This window comes from Ochotona princeps, chromosome 10, assembly GCF_030435755.1.
Source record: "Ochotona princeps isolate mOchPri1 chromosome 10, mOchPri1.hap1, whole genome shotgun sequence".
Classification (NCBI taxonomy): domain Eukaryota; kingdom Metazoa; phylum Chordata; class Mammalia; order Lagomorpha; family Ochotonidae; genus Ochotona; species Ochotona princeps.
In genome coordinates this window covers 23,160,480-23,179,075 of record NC_080841.1, presented here as the reverse complement: position 1 = coordinate 23,179,075, position 18,596 = coordinate 23,160,480, and the positions used below count along the sequence as shown (strand labels likewise).

Sequence of the window (18,596 nt, the reverse complement as noted above, 5' to 3'; positions counted from 1 at the left end):
TAGTGTTGCTCACATGCTGGCATTTATAGTATTGCTAGGTGAAACTGATAACTATCAAACACATCTGGCATTATTGTTTAATAATAGTGCAATAATAGAGCGAAGTCGGGAAAATTACTGTGATGATGTGTTTATCTTACTCCGTTTTAAATTTTGTAAACCCTTCTTTTTTTCTTAGCGGATTTTGGAGACTTTAATCAATTTGATTCTCAAGATTTCCTCAGAGAATATGTGCTGTTTCCTATGGTAAGTGTGTTTGGCTTTTGGTTAATTTTCCGTCATGATGTTTGATTTTTTTTTTCTTCTGTACATCTCAGAGGACTTAAATATACATATTCCCGGAGAAGGAAATTTATGCAAGTTTTCAAAAACAGACTGAGAAAGTGAAAATGCCATCTCCTGCCTCATGGTGCTTTCCTGTCTCCCTTTTAGATGGTTTCTGGTTAGTGTAGAAGACCTCATTGATTTCTCCATGTTCATTTTGTAACTTGCAGCTTCATGTAGCTTACCAGTTCTAACACTGTTTCTGTGAGATCTTTGGGGTGTTCTAGATGTAAGAGTATGCTGTCAGCCAATAGGGACAACTTCACTTCTTCCTTTTCTGTTTGAATTCCATTTATTTCTGTTTCTTAATAATTACTTTGGCTACGGCATCTGGGACATTGCTGTATGGAAGTGCAGAGAATAGGCAACAGAAGAAATAATAAATAAAAATAAAAATCCATTTCACAAAAGCAGTCAAAAGGGAAACACACACACACACACACACACACACACACACAGAGTCAAGCCCCAACGTACTTAGCATTGAATTTAACCAAAGAAGTAAAAGACTTTTTTTCCTGAAAAAAAAATAAATGGCTGATGAAGGCAATTACAGATGATACAAATGGAAAGAAACTCTGTTTTCAGGGCAAGTTCAGTATGCAACATTTCCATACTAAGATTCAATGCATTCCCTATCAACGCAGAAATCAAAAACAGCAATCCTGACATTTGGGTGTGCTTCAAAATTCCAAATAGCCAAAATAATCTTGCACAGAAATCACAAAGCTGGAAATATCCAACAGGATGACGAAGCTGTATTAACCAACAGAGTGTGGTAGAATCCTCTGAGCACACGCATTGGCCAATGGAATTAGGTTATAGAATCCCGAAATAAACACTACCCATCTATGCTCAGTGGTTTTTGACTAAAAGAACAAGAATATAAAATGGGGAAAAGATAGTCTTTTTAATAAGTGATGCTGAGGAAGCTGACTACTTATATGTCGAGGGATGTACTTGGATCCTTCCCTTATCCATTATATAAGAATCCAACTTGGGGGCCCAGCGTGGTAGCCTAGCAGCTGAACTCCTCACCTTGAATGTGCCAGGGTCCCATAGCAGTGGAGGACGGCCCAAAACATTGGGACCCTGCACTCATGTAGGAGACCTGGAGTAGACTGGGCTCCTGGCATCGGATCAGTTCAGCTCCAGCTGTTGCAGTCACTTGGAGAGTGAATCAATGGACGGAAGATCTTCCTTTTTGTCTCTCCTCCTTTCTGCACTTTCGAATAAAAATAAATCAATCTTAAAAAAAAAATGAATCAACTTGGGCCCGGCATGGTAGCCTAATGACTTAAATCCTCGCCTTGCATACATTGGGATCCCGAGTGGAAGCTGGTTTGTGTCCCAGCAGCTCCAGTTCTCATCCAGCTCCCTGCCTGAGGCCTAGGAATGCAGTCGAGGACAGCCCAAAGCCTTGGGACCCTGCACCTGTGTGGGAGTCCCTGAGGAAGCTCCTGATTCCTGGCTTCGGATTGGCTCAGCTCCAGCGATTGTTGCGAGCACTGGAGGAGTGAACCAGCAAATGGAAGATCTTTTTTCTCTGTTTCTCCTTCTCACAGTAAATCTGACTTTCCAAGAAAATATATGCACATCTTTAGAATCAACTCTGCATAGATAAGAGATTTTAAGATCTGAAACTGTAAAACTGTTAGAAGAAAACATGGGCATCTTTCCAGGCAGTGCAAAGGGACGGACAACTTGGGGACAACTGGCACAGGTGCCAGAAGACTGGGGCCAAAAGGAAGGCCTACCGTAAGGTTGTTGACATGAAGCTCGGCCCCTGCTGTGATGTACTGTGGGAGTGAGAGAGGAGGCAGCAAGAGGTACCGTGCTCCGATGCTGGATGCACAGAACTTCTCTGGAGCTCCGAGTGCTGTACACACAAAGCAAGGGTCTATTGTGCTTCCAGCGACAAGCTTGTCCCCACCAAGACCCCGTTGACGGCTTGTTGTGCAAATCCTGTTTTGCATTGAACCTGTGCCACTAGAAGAGGACCCAGCTGATTTCCCAAGATGGAAGGCATTTAAAAGAAAAACAGTGGTCAGAGAAAGCTAAGAAGAAATAAGATGAAAGGACAACGAATGCCAAAGCCAGTGGCAGTCTTCTGGAAGAGCAGTTCTAGCAGGGCAAGCTTCTTACATGCGTGGCATCAGAGCCAGGCCAGAGCAGCCAAACACACGGCTGTGTGCCAGAGTTCAAGAAGCTGGAGTTACAGCCGAGGAAGATGAAGGCCTGGAAAGGCAAGTCAGTCCTCCCTCATGTAATGAAGGTGTTTCTTCTAAGAAAAGAGATGAGGAAGAAAATAGAAAAAGAAAGCTACGTTGATTTGTGTGATGATTTTTTTTTAATAAATGGCTTCCGAGGCACAGATAGTAAAAATAGAATTGCGTCAAACTGAAAAGCTTCTGAACATCAAAGGGAGCAATCAAGCATGTGATTGGGATACTCTGTCACAGTGTATTACACATCAGACACAAGTCTCGGATCCAAAATATATAAAGAACTCGGACTGCTCAATATCAGAAAAACAAACCTGTTTTAAAATGCACAAAGAACCTGACCAGATGTTTCCTATAAAAAGACATATCCCCCCTCCAAAAAAATAGATAGACAAAAAGCCAACAGATAGACTTAAAAATGCTCAACATCAGTAATTATCAGGGAATGACAAAACTGTGATGCGGTATCACCTCATACCTGTTAAAAAGGCCGATGTTGGGCCTGATGTGGTAGCCTAGTGGCTAAAATCCACTTGCATGTGCCAGGATCCCATATGGGTGCCAGTTCTAATCCCGGTTGCCCCACTTCCCATCCAGCTCCCTGCTTGTGGCCTGGGAAAGCAGTTGAGGATGGCCCAAAGCCTTGGGATTCTGCACCTGTGTGGGAGACTGGAAGAGGCTCCTGGCTCCTGGCTCCTCGCTTAAAATCGACTCAGCTCCAGCTGTTGTGGCCACTTGGGAAATGAATCAACAGATGGAAGATCTTCCTCTCTCTCCTCCTCCTCCTCTGTATATCTGATTTTCCAATAAAAACATAAATCTTTTTTCAAAAAAGGCAGCCTGGTGTCAGAACAGTGGGTAGTAAGTGTTGAGAGGGGGGAGCAGGGATGGTATGATGCCATACCATACTAATCCTCTGCCTGCGGTACTGCCATTCCATTTGGGCACCTGTTTGAGTCCTGGCTACTCTACATCTTGATCCAGCTCCCTGCTTATGGCTTGGAAAGCAGCAAAATTGGCTCGAGTCCTTGGGCCCCTGTGCCCAGAAAGGAGACCGAAAATAAGCTCCTGGCTCCTGACTTTAGCTCTGCTCAGCTTCAGCCACTGCAGCCACTTGGAGAGTGAACCAGTGGATGGAAGTTTCCTGTCTTTATCTCCCCTTCTCTCACTCCCTCCTTTCCTCTGGCTTCCTCTCTCACTCTTCCTCTTTCTTGATAGCTCTTTCAAGTTAAATAAATAAATATTTTGTAAAAGGGTATGAGGCAAAGTGAACCCTTGCGCATGTTTGGTGGGATATAAGTTAGCACAGCCACCATGGAAACAGTCTGCCAGTTCTCAAAAAAATAAAAAGAATTATCATTTGATTTGTCAACTCCGTTTCTGGGTATAAATCCAAAGGAATTGAGCTCAGTATGTCAAAACGATGTTTGTACCCCTGTGTTCATCGCAGCAGTATTCAGAGTAGCCAGGACATGGCCGTCAACTGATGAACTGATTAAGAAAGAAAAAGTGGTGTGTAAAAGAGAATGCAGTTTTGTCATTTGTAACAATGTGAGTGAATGTGGCTGATATTACACTTAGTAAAATAAGTCAGGCACAGAAGTCAAATACCACAATGATCTCATGTATATGTGGAATCTCTCCAGAAGAGTGCAACTCTGAGAATTATTGTCTCCGTTACCAGGAGACGGGATGGTGGAGGGGCTGCGATGTACGTCCAAGGGGCAGCTTCAGGTACACAGCAGGACTAAGTTCTGGTGATTTCTTTCCTGGCAAGGTGACTACAGTTACTAATATATATTTCAGAGTTGCTCATAGATGTCCTCACCCCCCCCAACACACAAACACACAGTGAAATGATAGTTGTGTTAATTGGCCTGACTTATTCACCCTGTAGAGCTGCATGTATTGAATTATTGCAGTACTGTCAAGATGCAGAAGGCCCTTTGCTGCCATGGCCCCTCTGCTTTTACTCAGCACCCCTCCAGCTTTGCTGCCTTCTTTCGGAGCTGCTTCTTACCCCAGAGCCTTACCCTGGGTGTCCTTTGCCTAGAATGCTCTGCTCCTTTGTTTAAGGTCAGTTTGATATGTATGCAGACTTCTTTTTCATGGCTACCTGTCTCTCATTCACCCTTAACCACTTCCTGTTGAATCACTGTGTGCGTGTGTTTGTGTACATGCGCACGCACGTGCACACACTTCAGGGCTGCTTCAGCACCTGAAATCGCACCCTCTTCCTTATTTTTGCTTTTATTGTCAGGCAGAATGCTCATGGGGAACTTCCCCATCTTGTCTATTACCGTGTAGGACATACTTGGTGTTCACAGAAATTGATGAAGTAAACTGCCCATTCCTGAGTGAGACTAAGTTTGAACTCCCGGGGAGTATGGTGGATGACTGATTGATGGCTTCAGTGTAAATGAGAGCATTTTAAATGAGGAAGACCTCAAAGATCTGAAATGCCATTGTAGGGAAAAGTGAAGAGCAACCTAACAGTACTGGCTCTGACTCTGGATATTAGAATCATTCGCTGCTTGTTTTTTTTGGATCTGCTGTTTCACCCAAAGTACTGATGTCAGTAACTAATACCCAAGGGATAAAAGTGTAGAAGAAATGGTGAGTACAGTGTGGTTGAGGGAACAGGGAGCTTGCAAAATCAGAAGGCAATGCCAAATGCAATCACGTACACAGGGTTTTATGTGGTAAGAGGTCACCTGTACTTGAGGGATTAAGGAAGGTTTAGAGACTAATGAAATGTGAGCTGTGTCTTAACGGTGACAGTATTGTGTCAGGCAGAGGTGAGAAGCAAGAAGTAATGTGGGCAAAGGAGAGAAGTGATATGCCCCAAGTGTTTGGGATCAAGGTGCCTAGTCAGTGTAACTGTAGCTTGGTGGTACCAGAGGGAAAACTTGGTTGAGGAAACTGAGCACTGGGGAAATTAGGGCCCATGAGTTCCCTCTGGGGTTTTGCAGCCCCTACACTTTGAGAACTGCTGGATTAGAGCAATGAGACCTGTTCCCCGGACCTTGGACAAGAGACAGAATTTATTTAGGTGGTAGCAGGGAGATTAAAATTAGAAAGCATTGAAAGAGATTTTTTAAGTCAAATGCTGTATGGGAGAAAGTCAAGTGTGGTAATAAAGGCTTTACATTTTGAGAGGCTAGGATTAAGGAAAAAAAGGGATTGGAGTTATTGTGCATTTTCCTGGCATGAGATGAGTTTAAATTGGTTCCAAACTCACTGTGTTCTTAGAGGTTAGGGAAATAATGCAAATCCTTGACTTTTCATGAATAGATCCATTATTCTGATTCTTATTCTCTATAAGAAAACAGCAGTGTTATCTCCTGTGCCTGCTGTTTTTAATGCCTTACTAATTTACCCCTTAAATCAACCTGCAGAGACATTACCATATAGCTTAACAGAGAACTTACCCTAGGACTCAGTGTCTATATGCTTGAGCCAGCATCTCTGACATCTCAGAAGTCAGGGTATTTTCCAGTGTGCTTTGTTTTTGAAAGTGAGGCAATTATGATTTAGTGAGTGTATGTTTTAGTGTCCCATGGAATTGCTGCTAATCGAGGTTCATGATTTTCCCGCTTGTTTCCCCTCATTCTCATTGGAAGCCCTTGCCACATGCCTGGTTGAAAGACTAGGGTTTGAGTGCTAGGCAGAGTTTTCAAAGATAGTTATGAGTTTCAGATGGTAGGAGGCATGGACAAGTCACAGTGCCATGGCGTGGTGTACTCCTTCCAGCCTTACCCTCCTTTCAGAGCAAGACTGTGTCTTTACCATTTCAAAGTACGTGGTGCTTCAGAAGCCTAGAGTTCATCCGTGTCACCACTGGACAGACATTAACCCTGATCATTATAGAGCTCAACAGGTGATCTTCAGGGTGAAAACTGCCAGCCATGGATGGCTATTTACATTTACATTAGTTAGAAAATCTTGTTCTTTCCTTTCATTGTCTCCATTTGGGGCATGGTAGCTAGGTGTGTCTGTGTCTGTTAGCTTATACTTAGAATGCTTCCATTGACCTCCGTAGCTTGCTGGGGACACTGAGGATGATGGAGCAGAACTAGGCATTGTGTGTGTGTGTGTGTGTGTCTGAGCTTCTGCCACAGCTGTCTCCCCACCTCCCCCAGTGCTGTGTTCTGGGGGCACTGTGTCCTGTGGTTCGCAGACCAGGTGCCAAGCAGTGCAGTGCCAGACCCCTTTCTGAACCACTTGCTTGATTTTATGACCCTGGGCAACCTACTTGATCTTTTTAGACTACCATGAGGGTAACGTAAGCCCAACTCCTTTTGGGTAAGTGTTCGTGTGAAGTCCCTATCTTGCTGTAGAAGAGTCTCCAGTTGTCATGTTGTTGTTAATGGTAGCAGTATTCTGTCCATATGAGATGCAAACACAAGGATGTTGATGACTGTACTTTCCAGATACCATATTCATCATTTATCACTATATTCATTTAACGGTGTAGACTGCTGGCCCAGTGTGGAGTACAGTTATTACATGCTCCTTGGGATGCCTGTATCCCATGTTCAAGTGCCCAGCTTCCAAGCCCAGCTCCGCTCTTCATTCCAGCTTAATGTTAGTGTGCTCCCTGGGAGACAGCAGGTCATGGCTCAAGTAGCTGAGTTCTTACACTTAGGTGGGAGACCTAGGGTGAGTTCTTGGCTCCTGCTTTGGAATAGCCTGGTTGTTGAGAGCATTTGAGGAGTGAACCAACATATGGGAGATCTCTGTCTTCCAGCCTTTTAAATAAATATTTTTAAAAATAGAAGCAGACTGAGCGTAGGCAAAGATGGAAATAATTATTAGCCAGTTTGACATCATTTGAGGATCTGGAAATTATATGTTGCATAATGAGCTCAGTTCAATTAACATTGATCACCTACTGTATATTGACACTTTCTAAGTTGTCATTGAGTGAAAACCCTGCTAGTGCTGTTATGCATTGTGAAGATGAATTGCTGCAACAGAAAAGCAGAGAGGAGGCGGGGATAAGACAGGGCATACAACTAACTGTAGGCAGTAGGCAGTAGGCAGACTGTGAAAAGGGCTGTAAGAGTGGGAAAGGTAAGTCCAGAGCAGGAATGCTTCGTCTAGCTGGTATCGAGGTAGGGGGTCAGGAAAACCCCACTGAGAAAAGTGGTGTGAAGGGACTGGATTATCCAGGAAGGGTGGGCCTGAGCTTGACTGGGATATAAATGCAGTTGGTGTTAAGGGAGAGGAGTTTGCCTGAGACCTTGATGCCTTGGGAGAGCTGGTCTGGAAGGGAAGGCTGGGTCATACCAGAAGAATGGGCTGAATGCCTGCTCCAGGTGTTGACCTAATTGAGTTGGCAGTGGGGAGCCATGGAAGGCTGTAAACTTTCTGCTTGCTTCCATTGGGGCTTTCAAAGAGAAGAATGCATTCCTTTGGTGGGGGAGGGAAGATAGGATGAATGGCTGTGTTTGATCTTACAAAGTAACCGAATTTGTCAAATGTCATTTCTTCAGCAGTGAAAAGAACAAAGTTAAGTACACAGGCGCTCCACAGGTGTGCGGCTGTGTACAGGCGTGCAGGCTCCCGTTTTTCATCCATACACACAGGACCACTTACATTCCCCCCTGGTGGGGCCCATAGCCCAGTGAGGCCCCAGGCACAGATGCAGGGGGTTGAGTACAACAGTAGGGGAAGGGAGTACTCTGGGACATTTTTGTTTCTAAAACTAGGAAGTACAGAGAGGTTATTAATGGAACTCTTTTTGATCTTCACTTAGCTTTATTTTCTTGTGTTGATGGCTTTTGGTAGCTTTTCAGAATTAGCATTAGGTTATGAGTACTATGCAGTACTGAGATGCACCTGCCTAGCTGAGTTACTAAGCCCCATGTATGTGGGTTTTTTCTTTTTTAATTTATTTGAGACTGAGTGACATAAAAAGAGATAGAATCTTCCATCTGCTTGTTTATTCAACAATGGCCACAATAGCTAGGGCTGGTCCAGACCAAAGCCAGGAGCCCAGACCTCCATCCAGGTCTCCCATGTGGGAGTCCAGGTATTTGAACCATCTTCCACTGCTCACAGGTACATTATCAGAGAACTGGATTGGAAAGAAAGCAGCCATGGCTGGAACCAATGCCCATATGGAATGCTATTGCCGCAGGTGGTGGCTTAACTCACTGGACTGAAGTGCCAGGTCTGCCCCACAGTATCTTTGTTTTTGCACAACATGAAAGTGTTGAGCGTATTTCTTATTATGATCTGAGTCATTTCAATGGATGGCTGAATAGGAAATAGCAGCTTAGTAAGTTAACAGGTGGAAAACAAAGGTTACCAGTAATTCCTTCAGTCTTCTGAGACATGAGCTTTACAATTAAAATCTAAAAACCTAGAGCTCCAGTAAATAGTGAGGTCCTTATTTTTTAGTTGTTAAAAAATATTTTTCTTTGAGAATCAAGATGGCGGAATAGGGTAAGGACACATTTAAACGGACAGAGAAACATTTAATCAGGATGAAGCAGAGAGGACATATTCCAGGAAATAGGAAAGGACAGAACAACAGCAGAGGGGTACCTGGAGACTGACAGAAACAGGAAAGCAGTGGACACAACAGTGTGGTGTTGCAGTGACTGATACTGCAGCAGCATTCAGCTAATGGCGATCTGAACTCCACCAGCGGCTGGAGCTACACCAGCAACCAGGTGGGAAGAGACTTTCACTGGGAGCTTGGGAGGTGAACCCAGACAAAGAAACGTCCGTCTTGCTGGTCCATTTGATTTGACCAGGAGCAGAGACATAGCAGCAGATCCCAGACAGTGCAAGAACAGGGTGGATTTCACAGCCCAGGAAGCCCCCTTAGAGCTGAATTGGGCTCCATTTTGATTAAGGAAGCAAAGGCAAGGGTAAGGACTGAGCATACACTGAGCTGGGAGTGAACTCATGTCTGACTCAGTGAACTGCAGTAACATGGCATTCCACAGGTTCCACCCAGGACAGGTCTGGGTAGCCCTCAGATCTGATGGCCAGCAGATCAAGAATTCCAGTAGTGGTACGTCAGGTGCCATTTTGACACTGTGGCAATAGCTTTAGGACTTCAGGGGACAACAGTGAACTGCGCATGTGCTGAGCTTGCGAGAACTCACTGAGTTCCATGGATTGCACTGGTCCCACAGGAAAATAATACTGACTGTGGCATGGTATGGGTCAAAATAGGTCCGTGTGGCACCCAGATCTAACATCCAACAGGTTCCAACAAGATCAGCACCGCCAACAACCTAACTATATAGGACACCTGGTGTTTCTCTAATCCTGGGACCTGCTCCAACCGGAAGTGGGAGAAAGGTTGCAGAGTCAACAGTGCAGCCTCAGCATGGTATCACAGGAGGAAGAGAGTGGTGAGCCAGGAGCTGGGGCTGTGGAGACCACGAAGGAAATCTGACATAAGAACAGACCTGGAACTTGCTGGAGGTTGTGGCACAAGTGGCTGCAAGCAAAGAGTTGTGTACCAACTGCAATAAGTAAAATCGCATTGTAGACCTGTGGGTGACACAGCTTAGAAACCTGTCCCAAAGAGAAGACTCTGCTAATCAGAAGTACAATGACCAAGAGCAAAAGAAGAGACAAAAGAACAATGAATATTACTGAAAACTCCCCTGCAAAGGAGCAAAACCCTATGCCAACCTCAGAGTTCACTGAGGAAGACATCGAGAAAATGGGGGACACAGAATCCATAAGACTCATTTTAAAGATTCTGATCAACAATGAGAAGCACGTACAAGAGTTCAAAGAATTTAAGGAAGCAACAAAGCAAATCAAGGCTGGTGTATCAGAAATTAGGAACACAGTAGAGCAAATTAAGAGTACAGTGGAGAGTCTCCAAAGTAGAATGAAGCAAGCAGAAGAAAGAATCTCAGAATTGGAAGATATTTTCTGTCATCAGGGGAAAGCAAACAAAAAGTTGGAAGCAGAGCTGGATCAGGCCAAAAAAAGTATTCAAGAATTGAAAGATACTGTTAAGAGGCCAAATATAAGAGTTATGAGAGTCCCAGAAGGTGCAGAAAGAGAAGCTGAGTTTGCAAATGTATTTAATGAAATAATAAAGGAAATTTCCCTAATCTGGAGAAAGAATTGGGAAACAAGATCCCGGAGGGGCACAGAACTCCCAACAGGGTTGACCAAAAGCGATCTTCACCACGACATATGATCATCAAGCTCTCTTCAATTGAACATAAGGAAAAGATCCTTAAATGTGCATGTGAGAAAAAAATCAATTGACATATAAAGGAATGCCAATTAAACTCACAGGAGATCTCTCACAGGAAACTCTACAGGCAAGAAGAGAATGGAGTGACATATTCCAGATTTTGAAAGAAAAAAACTGTCGTCCTAGGATAACATATCCAGCAAAGCTTTCTTTTGTCTTTGAAAAAGAAATAAAATTCTTCCACAGTAAAGGAAAGTTAAAAGAATTTGCCTCTTCCAAACCTGCCCTACAAATGATACTTCAAGATGTTCTCTTGACAGTGAAGAGGAATAGCACCTACCAAACCCAAAGGCAAATGGGAAGAACATCCCAGTAAAATGACAACGGAAGACTAAACCAATGAACAACCCATCCCTAAAATGACAGGACCAAATTGCCACCCATACATATTAAACTCTGAATGTAAATGGCTTAAGCTCAATCAAACATCATAGATTAGTAGATTGGATTAAAAAACAAAACCCATCTACTTATTGTCTGGAGGAGACACACTTCACCAACAAAGATGAGCGGAAACTATATCGCATGGGTTTTGTTGTTTTCTGTTAGTTTCATCTCTTCAAAACACTTTCTTCTGATTAAATCATTCAGTGACTCATACAGTAGCATCATTTTCTTCAAGAAGGTTCTTGATTTTCATTTCTTCAGCTGCACGTTAGTCATTTAGTAACATGTTATTTAACTTCATGGTGTTGTTAATTTCTTTTTTCTCTCATGTTAATTTTGTTTTGTGGCTTTTCATTTAAGGGGACATATAGTAGCTGTGTAATGGAGACTGTCATATCTAGCAACATTATCATTTAACTTCAGGAATTGTAAATTTCTATTTTTCTTTCTGTTGTTGATTTTGTATTATGACTTTTCATTTAAGGGAATGTACAGTAGCTGTGAAATGGAGACTAACATCCAGATGTGAGGATACAATGTAGTATGCAATTCTGCTTCCAGACAAAGATGGACTTACAATGAAACTGTTTACTATATCTTGACAATAGGATTCTGGACTCTGCCATTGTCCATGCCCGCAATGATGGACATATGACTGAGTATGAAGAACTATATTTTAGTAATGATATAGAGGAACTAGGTGTGTGTGGAGGGAATTGGGGAGGGGATAAGGGAAATGCCAGGAGCCTATAAAACTGTATCATAAAATGATAATAATAATAATAAAATTAAAAAAAAGAAATAGGCAAGTTTAGGAAAAAAATATATTTTTCTTTTGTATTTTAATTTCCTAAGATGAGATGTTTTTCACAGTTTTGGGGTACATACTTGGGAGGGTAGGGCTTCAACCTTGAAACTTTGTTGGATCGGAGGTCAGTGTTTGTCCACAGACATCTCTCAATGTTTGTGTGACCTTGAGTTCAGGACCTCCATGATAGCACAGTCTGAGAATGATCAAGTTCCTTCAGAATGGCATGGTGTAGTATAGGGCCCACACGTATCCTCCCACGCACTTTGCATCACCTGTCAATCACATGTAGCATCTAATTCAGTGTAAACGTTAAGTAGTTATTGGCTAACAGGGCATAGTTCTATGAAGAGTGTATACATACTTCGTGCAGACTTGACTATTTTTCCTGGTATTTTTCATCTGTGCTTGATGGACTCGATGGATGTAGAAGCCGGGGGTTGAAAATGCAAAAGGTTTTTGATAAAATTGTTTCTGAGAGACAGAGCAAAAAATGCTCTTTCCTGGGCACTACACATGGTACAATTGTCAGGCGTAATGGCTAGCCATGGTTTAACAACAGAAATGAGCACTCAGTCTCAAAAGTTGGTAGCCCGTAATCTGTAGGAATGAGGAGAGTTTGCGCCAAGGAAACTGATCAGGACAGCCTGGGAGGACTCCCTGCCCACCTCACATGCTTTCTGTTGCCTGCAGGATTTGGCCCTGGAGGAGGCTGTTCTGGAGGAGCTGACCCAGAAGGTGGCGCAGGAGCACAAAGCCCACAGGTAAGGCAGGCAGCTGTCTGGCAGGAGCTCTGCTGCTGTCAGCAGGCAACAGCTGTGTGCTTGGTCCTGAGAAGGGGGCATGAGAGCCTTGCTCCTCTTCCCTGTTCCTGTTTTTGTTTTCTTCTCTCCTCTCTGTCCCTTTTTTCTGTCCTTCCTCCCTCCTTCCATACCAGGAAGCCCACATAGATGTGGACCAGGGCCGTGACCTCAGGACCTCCTGGTGCTCATTGGACCAGTAGAGAACATACCTCCCTCCCCACCCACCCTTGGGCACTTGATTACCAAAGTGTCATCCCCACCATTAACCTATTCTTCTTGTCATTTTCCTTTTATTTCAAACAGTGGAGGGAAAAAAGGGGAATAGCCTAATAATTTCTGAATCAACCATGTTATTGACAGAGATATCTGGAGTAGTTGTTAATGTTCTGAATTAAGGCTGGGGGCTGTTCATTAAATACCTTAGCTTCCTCTTATTCCCTGGTGAGTAAAAAGAAACCAGGAACTTGGTTAATAAATTACCTAGTAAGATCCCAGACCCTCACCATTGGGTAATGATTGCTCTCCCCAGAAACTGAACCACAGCTCTGGAATTTGCCAGCACAGAGGCAGAATCTTCCATTGGCTAGGCTGCCCTTAACCACTTCTTCCTCCGCTGCTGTTTTGATTTTAGTGGAATCCTGCCAGCTGAAGCAGAGCTGATGTACATCAATGAAGTGGAACGTCTGGATGGCTTTGGACAGGAAATCTTCCCTGTGAAGGTAACAAGACACATCCCATCCTGCTGTCCACTTCTCAGAACAGGGCACGCTCTGGAGAACCAGCCTGGCTAGCAGAGGGGCGCAGTGCCATGGGCTCCTTGCTGCACTGGGACATGAGCCCAATTCAAGTAAAGTGAACAGATTTATGAGCCGAGAGATTTGGAGGTTCTTCACAGTCCTCAGCGGAAAGTCTCAAGAAGTAGGCAGTCATGTAAGTGCATCCCTCATGCCAGCTCAGCGAGCATTTGAAGGCCTCTGGGCTCCATCCGGTCTCCCCACAGGACGGGGGGCTGGTATCACATGTGCTAGCAAAGGCTATTGCCAGTAGTTTCCTTCCTGAAGCTTCCTCTCCTTTTTGTCTCTGTCATTGAATTCAGGGATCATTGTTTCTGAAGGGTGGGCGGGTGATGTTATGTAGTCATCCTTGCGCAGTACCTCTTGGGGGCTGTGTGGGCATTAGCCCCAACTTAAGAAAAAAAAAGTTTTATTCAAAACCTGAAGCCTCCAGCGGGTTTGAGCAATCTGGGAGGGGCTGTTGTCTCTGCAGCACGGCTCTGTGCACAGTTTTTTTTTTTTTAAGATTTATTTATTTTTATTGGAAAGGCGGATATACTACACATTGTTTTATAAGTGACCTGCAATGCTGCCCTCCCCAACAGCTGAGTCTTTGCCCAGGTGCATCAGCCCGTGCCGGGTAGCCAAAGCCTGCAGGAAGAACTAGATGGCTTTTGGGGGCGGGGTAGGTGGTATTGTTTAATTTTGTGTTTTGCGTCTGTAGCAATTGCTCTTGGTAGGCTTATAATCCAGCTTCCTTACAGTCATGCCTTAGGAAGCCATCTGCATTCCACTTATTTTCAGCAGCCCATATATAGTCATGATATTTTCGGTCATTAAAAAGTCAAAGTAAACTTTTCTCCATTGCTGCAAAACTGGCTTCTCAACCCCTGGAAATGAAGAGCTTAGGAGATGCGGCCTTTGGTTATTTTTCAGGGATTCTGAGATGTAGGAAGCAGGGGTGAGGGAAGTAGCACTGAGATCCATTGTGTTTCAGTTGGATGCCTGCGGTTTCTGCTGTGCCCTTCAGTGGAATCCAGGGGGTGCTCCACGTTCCTCTGAGTGGGAAGACAGGTGCTGCTGCCTCATTGCCTGTGGCAGCAGTTGGGCTGCCCTGCTGCGTTTCCCCCCCGCTTCTCCCCACATGACTGTTGATGACTAAGAAGGCCACCTCGGAGCACATGATGCTTGGCGACCTGTGGGGGCGGAAATGTGATCACATGGGAAACAAGGAGCCAACAGGCAGAAAAGGGCTTGGAAAGGACTGGGGAGAGAGGGCCTAGTAGCTAAATCCTCACCTTGCAACTACTGGGATCACGTATGAGTGCTAGTTCATATCCCAGCTGCTTCACTTCCCATCCAGCTCCCTGCTTGTGGCCAAGGAAAAAGACTGGGGAGAGATACTGCAATCTCTTGGTTCCTGTCCTGAACTGAACAAGTACTATGAAAGCGGGTCAGGATGCAGCCCAAGAAAGAAGCACTCCAGGAGATGAGGCTTTTTTTTTTTTCTTTTTTTTCCCTGTGAAAAACAGTTCCTTGAGGATTTCCAAGGTTGGAAGAACACTTTATGCAAGACTGCTCGTTCCTTAACAAATACAGGTGTGCCTGCTGCCTGAGCCAGTCCTGAACTACTAGAATTCATGGCCGTGGGGAATTGTGCTTCTAGGATTGATAAGACAGCCTGGCGCCCCTGTCCTTATCTAATTGGACTCAAAGCTCTGACGTTTTGACCAATGCAGTGCCCCCCTAGATGGAGTGCTTATCTTGGAATTCCTTCTATGTTTCCTCCCCATTGGGGAACTACTCTTCTCCTGTCTACCACTGGAGTCTGGCGTGCACTGTGGGGAAGGTACTCAGAGAAGTGTTTGCAGACTTTTACCTTCTCTTTGTGTCTCTCCTCCTGCCTTCTTATCCCACTTAGCTGCCTCTGCAGCATTCCTTACCTTCTCAGTTTGTCAAAAGCACCTGGACAGTTCTGTTTCTCCACACTCCCAAGTTTTCGGTCTTAACCCTCTTTCTGCTTTTTCTGCCTGTAAGTTGTCTTAGCATTTCTGTATCCTTGTTGGAAGGCTTCTGTCCTAAGGTATGCTGTGGTGTGTGGGTTGAGAATGAAACTCTTATCTTATTTGCCTTGAAGGAGATCTTGTGTTCTAGGGGGATGTAAGGGCTGCCTCTTTCCTCAACGTGTTCCTCCTTGTGTATGTCCTTAGCTCCAGAATGGGGGCCTCCGCTGGCTGAAAACAGTGACCTGAGTGGTGGTCTGTTGGCCAGCTGCTGAGCCTTGCTCCCACTCAGCTTTCAGAGCCTCAGCCGCCAGGGTAGGTTCTGCCAGGTAGGAGATTGGAAGATCACAAAACCAGAGTTGGTCCCAGCACAGGGGCCAGCAGATCCCTGCCAGGAAGGTCCACAAATCCCTCTTATGCTCACAAAGAACCCAACAGCCTTTGGCATCCCACTTGCAAATGTGAACAGTCAAGCCTCACCCTCAGAGCACATGCCCTACTAGGAGTTTCAGAGGCCCTTACTCTGACAATGAAGCAGCCTGGAAGACGCAGAGACTGCAGGGAAATCCTGTCTGGTCAATCTCAGAGACTTAAACTGTCATTTGCAGCCAGGGAGGAACAGGGTGGTTATGGAAAAGACCACTTAAAAGATAACGAAATACAATATTAGAAATGGAAAACTTAGACCCTGAAGAATATAGAACCAAGAGAAAGTACCAAGAAGCAAAATCATGTAATGCGGGGTACAGGAGACCTTTCCAGTACAGCCAGCATCTGAGTGGGGTAGTTTTCTAGAAGGAGTGGATGCAGGAGATAGGGTGTGACAGGAGCACATGTCCCAGCTAAGGGCTGGCACATGTACACTGATGACTGAGCACCATGGACACTTAAATTCACAGGCCTCCTATTCACTTCTTTTGCATAAGCCAAAAAGAAGACTCAAGTCAGTGTGTATATAACTATGATGTCAAAACAAAGCTAAGATAAAGAAAAAAAAATCAGGGCTGGTGTGATAGCCTAGTGGCTAAATCCTCCCTTGCATGCCCAGGGTCCTGTGCTGGTGACAGTTCATGTCCTGGCTGCTCCATTTCCCATCTAGCTCCCTGCCCGTTGCCTGGGAAAGCATTAAGGGATAGTCCAAAGCCTTGGGACTGTGTACCCACATGGGAAACTTGGAGGAAGTTCCTGGCCCAGTCCTGGCTTCGGATTGGTTCAGCTCTGGCCGTTGCACTTGGGGAGTGAGCCAGAGGATGGAAGATCTTTCTCTCTGTATCTCCTGCCTTTCCAACAAAAATAAATAAATGAAAGGGAAATGAAAGGGAAAATCCCAAAGGCCAGTAGATCTTGAAAGTGTGGCTACTACAGAGGCTACTAAGATGCACAAAGGGGAGGGATCGTGCTCACAGCTGGCTGCCTTCTGGCTCCGATTTGCTGCCTGAAGTTCAGCTCATTGTGGGCATAAATGGGTGTGGCATTCACCATGGGCTGCAGCCAGGTGTTGCAGGACCACTGGTGGGCCAGTTCATTAGAAGTTGAACCTTTTTCTAAAAAAAAAAAAACATGTATTTATTTATTTTTAAAATTTTGTTTATTTGAAAGGCAGAGTCACAGTGAAGGGAGAGGAAGAGAGTGAGCCATCTGCTGCTTTCCTCCCCAGTGCGATGACTGGGTCAGGCCACAGCCAGGAGTCTGGAACTCCATCTGGGTCTCCCACAAGCACAGCAGGGGCACAAGCTCTTGGGCAATCTTCTGCTTTCCCAACTACATTATCAGGGAGTTGAATAGGAAGTGGAATAGCTGGTAATCAAACCAGCATTCAGTGAATGCCTGCATTGCAGGTAGTGACTTAACCCATTGCATCCCAGTGCCAGGCTCAGATTACTTTTTTAGTTGGCAAATAAGAATTATATATTTAGTGTGTAAAACATGTTATTTGGGAATATGTGTGTATTATGGAATGGCTTGATTGAGCTGATTAACATATGCATGACCCAAAGACTTAGATTTTGTTTTGTTTTTTACAATAACAGTTAAAGTCTCAATGATTTTCCAGAATCTAATGTTGATTTTTACTGTACCAGTAGTGATGTGCAGTAGATCTCTTAAAATTCTGATATGTTGTATCCTGTGACTGACATCTCCTGCCTTTCCCCCAGGCCCTCCTAGCCCCTGATTTGAGGAATTTGACATTTAAAAAAATTCCACATTTAAGTGAGGTTTCGCAGTAAGAAGGGTCTTCAAAAAGTTCTTGGCAATGTACATTATGAAAACATTACCCATGGATTAAAAAAACTTTCATGCCAAAATGAACATTTCTTTTCTTTCCATTTTCCACCAGCTTTTATATTTCTGTGCCTGGCTCATTTCCCTAGACATGATGTCCTCCAAGTTCATTTGTTTTGTTGCAAATGACAGGATTCCCTACTTTTGAGAGTCGGCTTCGTGTTCTGTTATGTCTTTCTGGCACATTCTCCTTATCCATTCACCTGTTGATGGCACTTAGGTTGATTCCGCATCATGGCTGTTTGAATAACGCCACAGTGTATCTGGGTTATCATAAGTGTCTTTTGTTGTTATTACACAGGACAATCAAGGCAACAGCATGCACCTTGGCATTTTCTTTATGGGGATTTTCGTGAGAAGCAGAATTGGAAGACAAGCAGTCATACACAGGTAGTCTTGTTTGCCATTTTACTGCCTTGTTTTCTTCTGCCATTCAGGGATACTAGGCAGCTGCACCCAAAGTTGGAAGTATCCAGATGGGTTAAAAGCCAGGCTCTGGATCAGATCTGAGCTTCTCCTAACGCAGATAAGATCAGCTCTCTGTGGGATTTTCAGCAATTATAGAGAAATTTATTTCACTTCTCCTGAAGGCCAGTCTGGGAGGGGAAGCCTATCTACCCACCTGACTTCAGAAAGTCTGTTGTGAACTCCACTGAGTCAGAAGAGTGGAATTCAGCATACAGAATGAACCTCATTTGAAATCACTCTCAGTTAGCTTCCTGCTGGTTACCTTTGACAGGATTAC

General features: G+C 44.4%; 1 protein-coding gene across 2 annotated transcripts in view; it reads left to right on the top strand.

The window, feature by feature from the left end:
- PTPN14 (protein tyrosine phosphatase non-receptor type 14) overlaps positions 1–18,596 on the top strand; it is a 178,305-nt gene that overhangs the window by 118,047 nt on the left and 41,662 nt on the right. For both annotated transcript variants that reach the window (XM_004578645.4, XM_058669182.1), the window contains exons 5-8: positions 179–246; positions 12,683–12,753; positions 13,424–13,511; positions 18,153–18,241. In XM_004578645.4, coding sequence (XP_004578702.2) covers positions 179–246; positions 12,683–12,753; positions 13,424–13,511; positions 18,153–18,241 — 316 coding nt within the window. The remainder of the gene's footprint in view (positions 1–178; positions 247–12,682; positions 12,754–13,423; positions 13,512–18,152; positions 18,242–18,596) is intronic.